We start from the raw sequence: 12,368 nt of genomic DNA, 5'->3' as shown, positions 1-12,368 counted from the left end.
GTACCCAGGTCCAATGTCCAATGTAATGAGGTCAACAGCCCCAGCCCTGCCGGAATAGCCAGGTTTTGACAGCCTTTCGGAAGGCCATGAGAGTGGGTGAGGTCCGGATCTCTGGGGGTAGTTCATTCCATAGGGTCGGAGCGGCTACAGAGAAGGCCCTCCTCTGGGGAGCCGCCAGCCGACCCTGCCTGGCTGATGGCACCTGAAGGAGGCCCACCCTGCGCGATCTTACCGGCCGTTGGGAGGTATGCGGCAGTAGGCGGTCCTCACCTTACGACCACAGTTGAGCCTAAAATCTATGTTGCTAAGTGAGAATTGTATTAATAGTAACAGCAATAGCACTTAGACTTATATGCCGCTTCACAGCCCCGCGACTCTCTTTTTAATAAAGTTTTTTTTTTCATTTTGATAATATATAATCACATCTATGCTATTACATAGCCAACATCGTATTATATTATTAAATGTTTACATCAATTCATCTTACCAACACCTCCCCAAAACAATTATTGGCTCTTCTGCTCTCCATACACCATTTTTGTACCTTATCCGTCACTTTCTTCTCCCTCTCTCCTTCACTGCCCTCTTTAAGCAGTTTATAGAGTCAGCCTACTGTTCCCCCAAAATCTGGGTCCTCATTTTACCGACCTTGGAAGGATGGGAGGCTGAGTCAACCTTGAGCCTGGTGAGATTCGAACTGCCAAATTGCATTCAGCCGGCAGTCAGCAGAAGGAGCCTGCAGTACTGCACTCTGACCACTGCGCCACCACGGCTCCTAAGTGAGTTTTGTCCCGTTTTTACGATTTTTCTTACCACCTTTGTTAAGTGAATCATTGCAGTTCTTGAATTAGTAACACAGTTGTTGAGTGAGTCTGGTTTTGCCACTGACTTTGCTTGTCAGGAGGTCTCTAAAGGGGATCACGTGACCCCGGGACACTGCAACCGTCATAAATATGAATCATTATCCAAATCTGGTGGCCACAGGGATGCTGCAATGGTCGTAAGTGTGAAAATGGTCACTTTATTCAGAGCTGTTGTAACTTTGAACGGTCACTAAGTGAACTGTTGAAAGTTGAGGACTATCTTTAAAGATACTCTTCACTTGGGACCACAACTGCAGTATTGTGATGGTCACATATCAAGTCACCCTTTTATTGACTCTATTTTTTGAGAGAGGGAGGAATGAAAAGGGGGGGAAAATACCCAGCACTGTTCCTGAAATTATTTTTATTCCATTGGGAGGGAGGGAGAAATAGTTTGATCCAGTGGTAGGTTCCGGATCTCGTTGCAACCGGTACACTGCAACGGGGCCCGGCATCCATCACATGAATGACCGCAACACATGTGCAGTGCATGCATGCATACTTACTGCCCGCGACGCTCCAGCTGCTAGGCGGAGTGTCGCACAGGCGCCGTACGCTCTGTGTGTTTGAGCAAAAGCCCAATCAGCTCAAATAGCGATAAGGAGAGCGGGCGGGTGGGCGCTTCAGAGCACCTTTCCACCACAAAACCGCGTTCAACTAAAGCGCGCTCAACGAAACCGCGTACCTGACGTCATCACAGCGCGACGAAAAAAGCATGCTGTGAGCGCTAAAGCAAAAATTAACCCCTAAACCTAAACCTAACCCCCCGAAACCTAACCCTAAACCTAACCCTTAACCTAACCCTAAACCTAACCCTAACCCTAAAGCTAACCCTTAACCTAACCCTAAACCTAACCCTAACCCTAACCCTAACCCTAACCCTTAACCCTTAACCTAACGCTAAACCTAACCCTAACCCTTAACCTAACCCTAACCCTAACCCTTACCTTAACGTGAATCGGCTTGCTTTCAAAGCGCTTTTTAAAGCGCCCTTTTTTCTCCGCGGTCGCTGCTGTTGCGCTGCTGATGACGTCAGTGCTGCGCTTTAATCGGGCACGCTTTAGTGGACCGCGGTTTTGTCGTGCCACGACCGGAACGGTACACCCGTACCGGAGCTTACCGATCGTATCCCACCACGGGTTTGATCCTTAAATTTTGCCTGATAGTAGACTACAGAAAGAAACTTCTTCTTTTTCTTTTTTCCAATAATGGATCAAAATAGGGAACGAGCGAGTATCAATACCGAGTCCGTCATTTTCTTACAGGTTTTCATTTGGACCCTGAATCAGGGAGGGTGAAATAAATTTCTTCATTATTTCTGAAAAGAAGTTAATTGTTTTTACATGTACGGCAAGGATTTCTTTCTGCCAAATAAAAATTTGCAACTAGATGCAAGAAGAGCTGAAGAGTAATCAGCGAATGAACATGAGTTCTATACAAGTTGTTCTCAACTTATGTTCACCATCAAGCCCAAAGGTTCTGTGGTTAAGTGAGACATTCGCTAAATGAGTTTTTTTCTTGCCAAGGTTCTTAAGCGAAGCACTGCAGTTGTTGAGTTAGTAACAGAGCCGAGGTGGCGCAGTGGTTAAATGCAGCACTGCAGGCTACTTCAGCTGACTGCAGTTCGGCTGTTCAAATCTCACCGGCTCAGGGTTGACTCAGCCTTCCATCCTTCCGAGGTGGGTGAAATGAGGACCCGGATTGTTGTTGGGGGCGATATGCTGACTCTGTAAACCGCTTAGAGAGGGCTGGAAGCCCTATGAAGCGGTATATAAGTCTAACTGCTATTGCTAACATGGTCGTTAAGTGAATCTGGATGCTCCATTGACTTTGGTTGCCTGAAGGTTGCAAAAGGGGGGTCACATGACCCCGGGAAACTACAACCATCATAAATACGAGTCAATCTGAATTTTGACCACATGACCACGGGGATGCCGTAATTGTAAGTGTGAAAAACAGTCATAACTAACTTCTTCCAGTGCTGCTGTAACTTCGAACAGTCAGTAAATGAAGTGTAGTAAGTGGAGGACTATCTGTTCAGTATAACAACTTGGTGGTGGTGGTGGGAGTTAAAATAAGGGGAAAGATTTGAGGTCAGCCTTGACTTAGGACTACAATTGCTAAACAGAAATTGATAAATGTGTCGTGTCCCATTTTACAGCCTTTTTTTGCCATGGTTGTTAAGTGAAACACTACAGTGGTAGCGAATTTTAAATACATGCCAGTTACCTGAAGGGGGGGGGAAACATGGTTGGGAGGACGCTGCAGCTTTTATCAGTTCCACTGTAAGTATGAACATCACTAAACAAATGGTGTTAAATTGAGGACTATCAACATCAGTCAAACTCAAGGCCCCGTGGGGTGCTTAGATCTGGCCCGTGGGGCCACCCTGGAAACCGCGAAGGACCGGCCCACACTGATTCTGCCACACGGACCTCCCAAACTCCGTTTTCACTGGCAGGCAGAGTCCTGCAGGAGGCCGTCGCAACCAGAAACAGAGCTCGGGAGCCAGTGGTGGGTTATAACCAGTACGCCCTGGCACGGGTGTACCAGTACCTGCTGGGAACACCAGGTACCGCTCCGGTGTGGTGCTCCGGAGAGCCCGCCCACCCACGCTCCTTACAGGTATTTGAGGTTTTGGGGGCTTCCACGCACGGAGCCTGTGCAATGTTCCACCGAGCAGCTGGAGCATTGCAGAGGCACTGCGGAGCATCACGGTAAGTATGCATGTGCGCGCTGTGCGCATTGATGTGGTGAACGCCTGGCCCCGTTGCACCGTACCGGTTGCAACGGGATCTGGAACCCACCACTGTCGGAAGCCCATTTTCACTGGCAGTGTGCTCGGGCCCCCCGACATGAGTGATGTCAAGCTGGCCACACCCACCCCGGCCACTCCCATCCCGGCCCCCCAAGGTCAAACACAACCCTGATGTGGCCCTCAACGAAATTGAGTTTGACACCCCTGTTATACATCATGGTCATATGGTTGCGGCACCATCTTAACATTTTTAATGCATATTAAAAGGGTTGCAGCTTCAAATCTCTCTGCCAGCACATAAGGGATCTCCCCCGGATCCTTCCCCAGATGCCCTCTCCAGATGGCAGTCCAGAGGTGGATGAACCATTCCTGGGCATGTCAAGAGGAGAGTTTGCCAATGGCTCCATTAGTCACCCAAGAGGGAGTTGGCTGAAGCACAGCTGCAGCGGGACAGCCCTGAGGCTTCAGGTGGGGAAAGCAGGCAGTGGCATCCGGTCAATGAGGAGGAAGAGGAATCGCCTTCTGCAACTGATCCGAGAACATGTAGGGCAGGGAAAAGGCAGGAGCAGAGGAGTGATCAGCCCGATCACTTGCGGGAAGGCAGCCTGGCCCCTCTTGTGGCTACGTGGCTATGTAGCACAGCAGACAGATGGAGATGATGGGAAAAACGCAGAGGTGAAATGCCATCGGTTCGAGCCGGTTCGCCCAAACCAGTAGTAAAAAAAAATACTAAAAAATGTTTTTTAAAAAAAGTTTCGACGATTGCATGTCACACAGCTGATCTTCAGAACTTTAAAAAAAAAACTTTTAAAGCATCTTTGTACTACAGGTTCTCTGGAAATGTGTGGGTGACGGGGTCCGCTTTTGGTCCCCAGTAGGCTTCCCTGAAGCCTGCTAGGCCAAAAACGGGGATGGAGGGATGCTGAGAAAGAGAGAGAGAAAGAGAGAGAGAGAAAGAAAGAGAGAGAAGGGAGAAAGAGAAAGGGAGAAAGAGAAAGAAAGGGAGGGGAAAAGGAGAGGAAGGAAGGACAATAAACCTGGCACTAGACGCAGCTTCAGAAGATAATCCAGGGCTGGAAGGGACATGGAGGTCATCTAGTCCAACCCTACTCCAGCAGGACATTGTTCAAGTGAGTTTCTATCTTTTGATCCCCCAGTTACATGATACATAGTCCCATGACCCCACCAAGCTACGCCCATAGAACTGGTAGTAAAAAAAGTTAGATTTCACCACTCTAAAAACATGTTCATTACTTAGCTAGTTGTTGTGATCTCTGCCTTGCTTTGGATTTGACCCCGTGCCTTGACTTTGGATCGTGCCTTCTGAACTCCTGGACTTTCCTTGCCTCGTGAAACTTCTTGCGTTGTGGATTTAGTTTCGCCTGGTGGATTTTTCTTGTTTGGGAAACTTTGCTCTGACCTATAAGTTTCCCAAAAGCACGAAGCCGACTCCTCATCCTGATAAAACCTCTTTCATTTAGTTTTAAATGATTCCTCTACAGCAAAGTCCCAGCTAGCAGTCTTTCAAGATATTTCACAGCTACAGACCTTTATCAGGCTTGGAGAGCTGCCAGGCCGATATCTTCCAAACGCCATGCTGTACCAGCAATTACTTGGCAAGAAGTCAGGAACAGATCTTCCCCCTCATGAATGGATCTAATTGTCTCCTGCAAACTCCACTCCCCTTTCGCTCCTCTTTATTCCTTCTGGGAGGGGGGGGCATTCACTGTCCACCTGTGCCTTTACTCCTGTCAACCCTTGTTCCTTAGCTGTCCCCTTCTCCTGGCAGCTCTGCACATGCGCACACTGGGAACAGGCTCCAGCTGTTCTTCCCCACTGATCTCCAACTCCGAAGGCAGCTGATAACTGTCAGACGGCCCTGTCCCCCTCTCTGCCTCCGACACAGAGCCCTCACCAGAGCCTTCCCCAGACTCCAGGCCTGGCCCATCTTCCTCCCCAACCTTCTCACTGTCCGAATCTGCTCCCAGATCCACTGGCCGCTAATGGGCCACAACAAACTTTCAAGTGCCCTGTGGACTCCTTGGCCAAGGTGGCGCAGTGGTTAAATGCAGCACTGCAGGCTACTGCTAGATCAGCAGGTCAGCGGTTCAAATCTCACCGGCTCAGGGTTGACTCAGCCTTCCATCCTTCCGAGGTGGGTAAAATGAGGACCCAGATTGTTGGGGGCAATATGCTGACTCTCTGTAAACCGCTTAGAGAGGGCTGAAAGCCCTATGAAGCGGTATATAAGTCTACTGCTATTGCTATTGCTATTGCCATTGCTCTGTGGACTAGTATCACCTTGCTTTCGGCTGGATTTAATTGGGACAGTTCTGGGTTTTGGGTGAAGGGAACTGCCGGGGAATATTAATAAACCCACTAAACCACCATTATGTGTGAGTGAATGGCCCAGCACAGCACTGCCTATGGAGTGGAAAGTGGGTTTTGAAAAACCGATGTTGGAGCAAAAAAAAAAATGATCTCACTCCCGGGAGCAACAGAAGAGCCAACAAATTAAGATAGTAAGATAGGTCAGCTTATTTATTTTGAGACACAGGGTAAACATAGGCAAAGTGGACTATGCCCCATGCATGCTTCACTGCGCAAAATTTCGGTGGAGTTACATCTAGGTCTGCTTATTCCTTTGCCCCCCCTCCATAATAAAACTGGGGTGGTGGGGGTGGGAGACAAAGGAGAAGCACGTTTCCATGACTTTCTGTTGAAGTGCAGATCTTGCTGCATTCAGAAGCGCTATCTAGCTGATTCAGTCAAATCCCTAAAAACAGAATTAATGTTATTTTTTTTGTGGGGGGAGGGGATTCTGCTAAAGGGTGATGTGTTTCATAAGTAGGCAAGATTTTGTGGAATTGGATAGGTATACGAAGTAGATAGATTCAATCAGAATAGAGCTAAAAAGGGACCCTGGAGGTCTTCTAGTCCAACCCTCCATTCAAGCAGAAGACCCTATGCAATTTGAGACAAGTCACTGTTTAGTCTCTTTTTAAAAACACCCACAACTTCTGAAGGCAAGCTGTTTTACTAGTTAATTGGTTAATCGTTCTCACTGTTAGGAAGTTTCTCCTTAATTACAGGTTGCTTCTCTCTTTAATTACTTTCCATCCATTATTTCTTGCCCTGCCCACAGGCACTTTAGAGAATAGCTTGACTCCCTCTTCTTTGTGGCAACCCCTGAGATATTGGAAGACTGCTATCATGTCTCCCCTAGTCCTTATTTCCATTAAACTAGACATACCCAGTTCCTGCAACTGTTCTTCCTATGTTTTAGTCTCCAGTCCCCTAATCCTCTTTGTTGTTCTTCTCTGCACTCTTTCTAGAGTCTCCACATCTTTTCTACATCGTGGCGACCAAAACTGAATGCAGTATTCCAAGTGTGGCCTTACCAAGGCCTTATAACGTAATGGCAAACCTATGGCATATGTGCCAGGGGTGGCACGCAGAGTCCTCTCTGTGGGCATGCGCACTGTCAGCAGCTGCACTTCTGTGTTCCGTCACGTGCATGTGTGCTGGCCAGCCACTTTCTTCCGGGTTCCAGTGCACACATGCGCGAAGACCGGTGCACATGATGGAACCCAGAAGTTCAGCTGGTCGCCACACGCAAGCACACTGGCCAGCTGCTCTGTTCCGGGTTTTAGTCTCTGGTACACGCACGTGCTAATGGCACTCTGTGCCAAAAATGTTAGCCACCACTGCCTTATAAAATGATACTAATATTTCATGTGATTTTGATTCTATGCCTCTGTTTATACAACCAAGGCTTGTATTCGCTTTTTTGGCTGCTGCCACATGGCTTATATTTAAGTGACCGTCCATTAGGACTCCATAAGTAAGTAGGTAGGTAGGTAGGTAGGTAGGTAGGTAGGTAGGTAGATAAATGATAGATGGTAGTAGATAGACAGACAGACAGATAGATGATGGATGGATGGATGGATGGATGGAGATAAATTGATGATAGATTGATAGAAAGAGATTGATAGAAAGAGATTGATAGATTGATAAACAAAAATGATAGAGATATGATAAATTAATAGATAAATGATAGATGATGGATGGACAGATGGATGAATGGACGGACAGATGGATGGATGGACAGACAAATGATAGATAGATAGATAGATAGATAGATAGATAGATAGATAGATAGATAGATAGATAGATAGATAAATGATAGATGATAGTAGATAGACAGACAGAAAGATAGATGATGGATGGATAGATGAATGGATGGATGGAGATAAATTGATGATAGATTGATAGAAAGAGATTGATAGATTAATAAACAAAAATTATAGAGAGATATGAAGACAGATTGATGATAAAAATAGATAAATGATAGATGATGGATGGACAGATGGGTGGATGGACAGACAGACAAATGATATGATAGGTAGGTAGGTAGGTAGGTAGGCAGGCAGGCAGGGAGGCAGGCTTTAAAGACAGATAAATAGTACAGGGATACAAAAGTGTTACAGTCTGGCTTTTTAGCAGCTGCATAAAGGATATTTTTCCAAGCGGAAATCTTACAAGAGAACTCTTCAACAACACTCATTGAGATGCAAGGGGCATATCTAGGAATACAAGAATTGCAAAGTGCAAGTTACAGCTATTTCACTTTTTAAACCAAATTAAAGGATTACAAGGGCCCTAAAAAGAGAGTCATGTGACGTAACTAACTTAGCAACTGCCGTGACCGACTTTAACAACTATGGCAGTGTTTCTGAACCATGGCAACTTCAAGATGGGTGGACTCCAATTCCCAGAATTCCTCAGTCAGCTTTGCTGGGAGTTGAAGTCCACCCATTCTTAAAACTGCCACAGTTGACAAACAGTGGACTGTGGCATGAAATGTCATAGAACAGGAGCGACTGTTTTGCTTGGCAGCAGAACTTTTGAGCTCAATTATGGTTACCTTGAATATATAAATATATCCTGTGTCCCAAGATAATGTTGCAGCATCCAATCTGGTTTGGTCAGTGGAATGAGAGTTTTTTGGATTCGTGCTGGAGCCCATCCTGACGGAACTCCACTTTTGCAGAGTATGTGCTGTTCTCTGTGGTATTTATAGTGCCTGTTACATGTGGCTTTCCAATTAACATCTAAAAAAACCACACAGAACAGACACTATAAATATCACAAGGGGCGCGGTGGCTCAGTGGCTAGGATGCTGAGCTTGTCGATCAGAAAGGTCGGCAGTTCAGCGGTTCGAATCCCTAGTGCCGTGTAACGGAGTGAGCTCCCATTACTTGCCCCAGCTTCTGCCAACTTGGCAGTTCGAAAACACGTAAAAATGCAAGTAGAAAAATAGGGACCACCTTTTGTGGGAAGGAAACAGTGTTCTGTGCACTTTCGGTATTTAGTCATAGCAATAGCAATAGCAATAGCAGTTAGACTTATATACCGCTTCATAGGGCTTCCAGCCCTCTCTAAGCGGTTTACAGAGTCAGCATATTTGCCCCCAACAACAATCCGGGTCCTCATTTTACCCACCTCGGAAGGATGGAAGGCTGAGTCAACCCTGAGCCGGTGAGATTTGAACAGCCGAACTGCAGAACTGCAGTCGGCTGAAGTAGCCTGCAGTGCTGCATTTAACCACTGCGCCACCTCGGCCACATGACCACGGAGACGTCTTCGGACAGCGCTGGCTCTTCGGCTTTGAAACAGAGATGAGCACCGCCCCTTAGAGTCGGGAACGACTAGAACATATGTGCGAGGGGAACCTTTACCTTTACTTATAAATAACACTTAAATAAATAAGTTTATTAAAGATGGGCTCCAGCACAAATCCAAAAACTCAGAAGACAAAACCTCTGGTCCGGCTGATCAACCCAGGCTGGACTCTCAAATCAAGGACTGCTGATAACTGTATATCCTGTGTGAGGTTTGTACATATACTAACCACCAGGGGGCAGTACATGACAAGAGTCATTCGTTTTGGAAATGGTCAGCATACCTATCTGACCTACTGGTGGGGAATTCTGGGAAATGAAGTGCACACATGTGTCACAAAGAAGAGAAAATCAAGCTGTTCTCCAAAGCACCTGAGGGCAGGACAAGAAGCAATGGGTGGAAACTAATCAAGGAGAGAAACAACTTAGAACTTTAGAAATTTCCTGATAGTGAGGACAATTAACCAGTGGAACTACTTGCCTCCAGAAGTTGTGAATGCCCCAACACTAGAAGTTTTAAAGAAGAGATTGGACAACCATTTGTCTGAAGTGTATAGGGTTTCCTGCCTGAGCAGGGGGTTGGACTAGAAGACCTCCAAGGTCCCTTCTCCAAGGTCTTTTCTGTTATTCAGTTAATCTATTGAGATCAACAAATGGGAATACAGGTAGTCTTTGACTTGGTTCCACCACAAAACCGCGCTCGACTAAACCGCGTCCGACGAAACCACGTAGCTGACGTCATCAACAGGGTGACAACAGCGCGGAGACAGAAGCACGCTGTAAACCCTAAACCTAAACCTAACCCCCCTAAACCTAATCCTAAACCTAACCCTAAATCTAACCCTTAACCTAACCCTAAACCTAACCCTTAACCTAACCCTAAAACTAACCCTAACCCTTGACCTAACCCTAAACCTAATCCTAACCCTTAACCTAACCCTAAACCTAACCCTAACCCTTAACCTAACCCTAAAGCTAACCCTAAAGCTAACCCTAAAGCTAACCCCAAAGCTAACCCTTACCTTAACTTGAATCAGCTTGCTTTTAAAGTGCTATTTAAAGCGCCCTTCTTTCTCCGCGCTGGCTGTTGTCGCCCTGTTGATGACGTCAGCGACGCGGTTTAATCGGGCGCGGCTTAGTCGAGCGCGGTTTTGACGGGTCACGCTTTGACTTATGTCACCATCTTCTTTTAACAGCCCCATAATCCCTTGCGGGGTGGAGTATGGGCAACTGAATGGAGCTCGCTTAGTGTTTTAATGGCCAGATGCCTTTCTGGTCATAAGTATAAACCAGCTGCCAAGCATCTGAATTTTGGTCACATGATCAGGGTACGCTACAAGGGTCGTAACTGTGAAAAATGGTAATGTTACTTTTTTCAGTGTCATTAACTTTGAATGATTACTAAATGAACTGTTGCAAGTCGAGGAGTACCTGAACTAGAAAACTAGAGATCACAGATCTCTTGATCTGGAGAAACAAAGATCTTTGTTGTGCTTTTGATTTCAAACAAAGCTAGATGACCAATTGGTCCCATCTCCTCTCAAAAGTGCTATGCAAAAATGAAAAATGTGGGGCTGAACTGTAGCTCTGCTTTGCAACACAATGAAACTTTTAAAAAGGTTAAATAAAGATAACTTAAAGATAAAAAGGGACTGCTAAAACAGGGAAGGAAGGCAGGCAGGACCCAGTGGGGAAGGGAAGGGGAGAGAAAAAGAAAAAAAGGATGGATGGATGGAAGGAAGGGAAAGAGAGAAAAAAATAAATGAGATAGAGAGAGAAAGAAAAAGGAGAGAAAAAAGAGAGAGAGAGAAAGAGGGAAGATAAGAAATTAAAAGAAATAAATTAAAGGAAAGTAAGAGAGTGAAAAAAGAAAGAAAAGAAAGAGAGAAAGAGAAGAGAGAAAGACGAAGAAAAAGAGAGAAAGTAAGAGAGAGAAGAAAAAGAGAGAAAGAAAAGAAAAAGTAAGAGAGCGAAAAAAGAAAGAGAAAGAGAGAAAGAGAAAAAAGAAAAGAAAGAAACAGAGAAAGAAAGAAAAAGAGAGAGAGAAAAGAAAGAGAGAAAGAAAAAAGAGAAAGAGAAGAGAGAAAGAGAAGCAAAAAAGAAAAAGTGAGGGGAAGAGAAAGAAAGAGAGAAAGAAAGAAAAGAAAAGCACGGTTTCCGGGGATCTAGAAAAACACAGCATCGAAATAGATCCGTTCCCATCCCATCCCTTTATGTCCAAAGCTTCCTTCATATTTGCCGGTATATAAGAAGCTACCACGCTGATGGTTGTTCTTACAGCCGCGTCTCTCCTTCCCCCACCCAGATCGAGACAGACGCCAGGATCTATTCTACAGTTTGCATCAGCTTTGCCCGAAGACGCAGCCACCGGAGGCATCGCGCCATCCCTCCACCCCACCCATCCCCGAACCATGGAGAACCCCCTCGCCCTCCGCCCGCCCCCCCCCCACTCACCGTTGTAGGCCGAAGAAGATGATGAGCCGCTGAGTTCCATGATCGGGCGGCGCGCAAGATAAACCACTACGGCGTCCTAAGGGTGGAAGAGGCGTTGAGCGGTTCAGCTTTTCCCCGACTGCTGCTGCTGCTCTTTTGGTCACTCCCCGAAGAGAAAGACTTGGAAGAGAACGGCTGCCTTGTCCGGCAACTCCGGAGTCATTTGCAGCTTGCTCTAAGCAGCGCCCGAGATCCGAGAGAGAGGGAGAGAGGGAGAGAAAGCTTTTTGGATAGACAAGCAGCTGGGCGTGTTTTTTTTCGTCCGCGCGCGCTTGTGTGTGTCTGCGCCTTGTGGTTCGGTCAACCAACCCTCTCAAGCTGGCTTCGCAACCCCATCTCGAAAGAAGCCAGAGGGAGAAGCGGGGGGGGGGGGAGAGGTTAGAAATCGCGGTCTCCACCCTCTGCTCTTTTGTAACTGCCCTAAACTCTTCACAAGCTGGCAAAAAAAAGTATTTAAAGATTGCAGGGCGGGCCGCGGAGAGGCGCGTGTCGAAGCGCAGCTTTCCGCAGGAAAAACAAGATTGCAAGCGCAGCTGGCTTCTCCGGATCGGAGAGAAAACTTAAGATTTG

General features: G+C 46.5%; 1 protein-coding gene across 1 annotated transcript in view; it reads right to left on the bottom strand.

Annotated features, from left to right (window-relative positions):
• The window catches only part of PLCD1 (phospholipase C delta 1), an 87,408-nt gene extending 75,499 nt beyond the window's left edge, over positions 1-11,909 (bottom strand). Inside the window, exon 1 of the mRNA XM_087712419.1 lies at positions 11,760-11,909. Coding sequence (XP_087568545.1) covers positions 11,760-11,799 — 40 coding nt within the window. The 5' untranslated portion in view covers positions 11,800-11,909. The remainder of the gene's footprint in view (positions 1-11,759) is intronic.
• Positions 11,910-12,368: the final 459 nt, after the last annotated feature.

This window comes from Thamnophis sirtalis, unplaced genomic scaffold (genome assembly GCF_051295495.1).
Source record: "Thamnophis sirtalis isolate CommonGarterSnake01/CBP01778 unplaced genomic scaffold, rThaSir2_p1.2 scaffold_4, whole genome shotgun sequence".
NCBI classification, from domain to species: domain Eukaryota; kingdom Metazoa; phylum Chordata; class Lepidosauria; order Squamata; family Natricidae; genus Thamnophis; species Thamnophis sirtalis.
The sequence above is the reverse complement of the archived record's forward strand: the minus strand, read 5'-3'. Positions and strand labels throughout refer to the sequence as shown.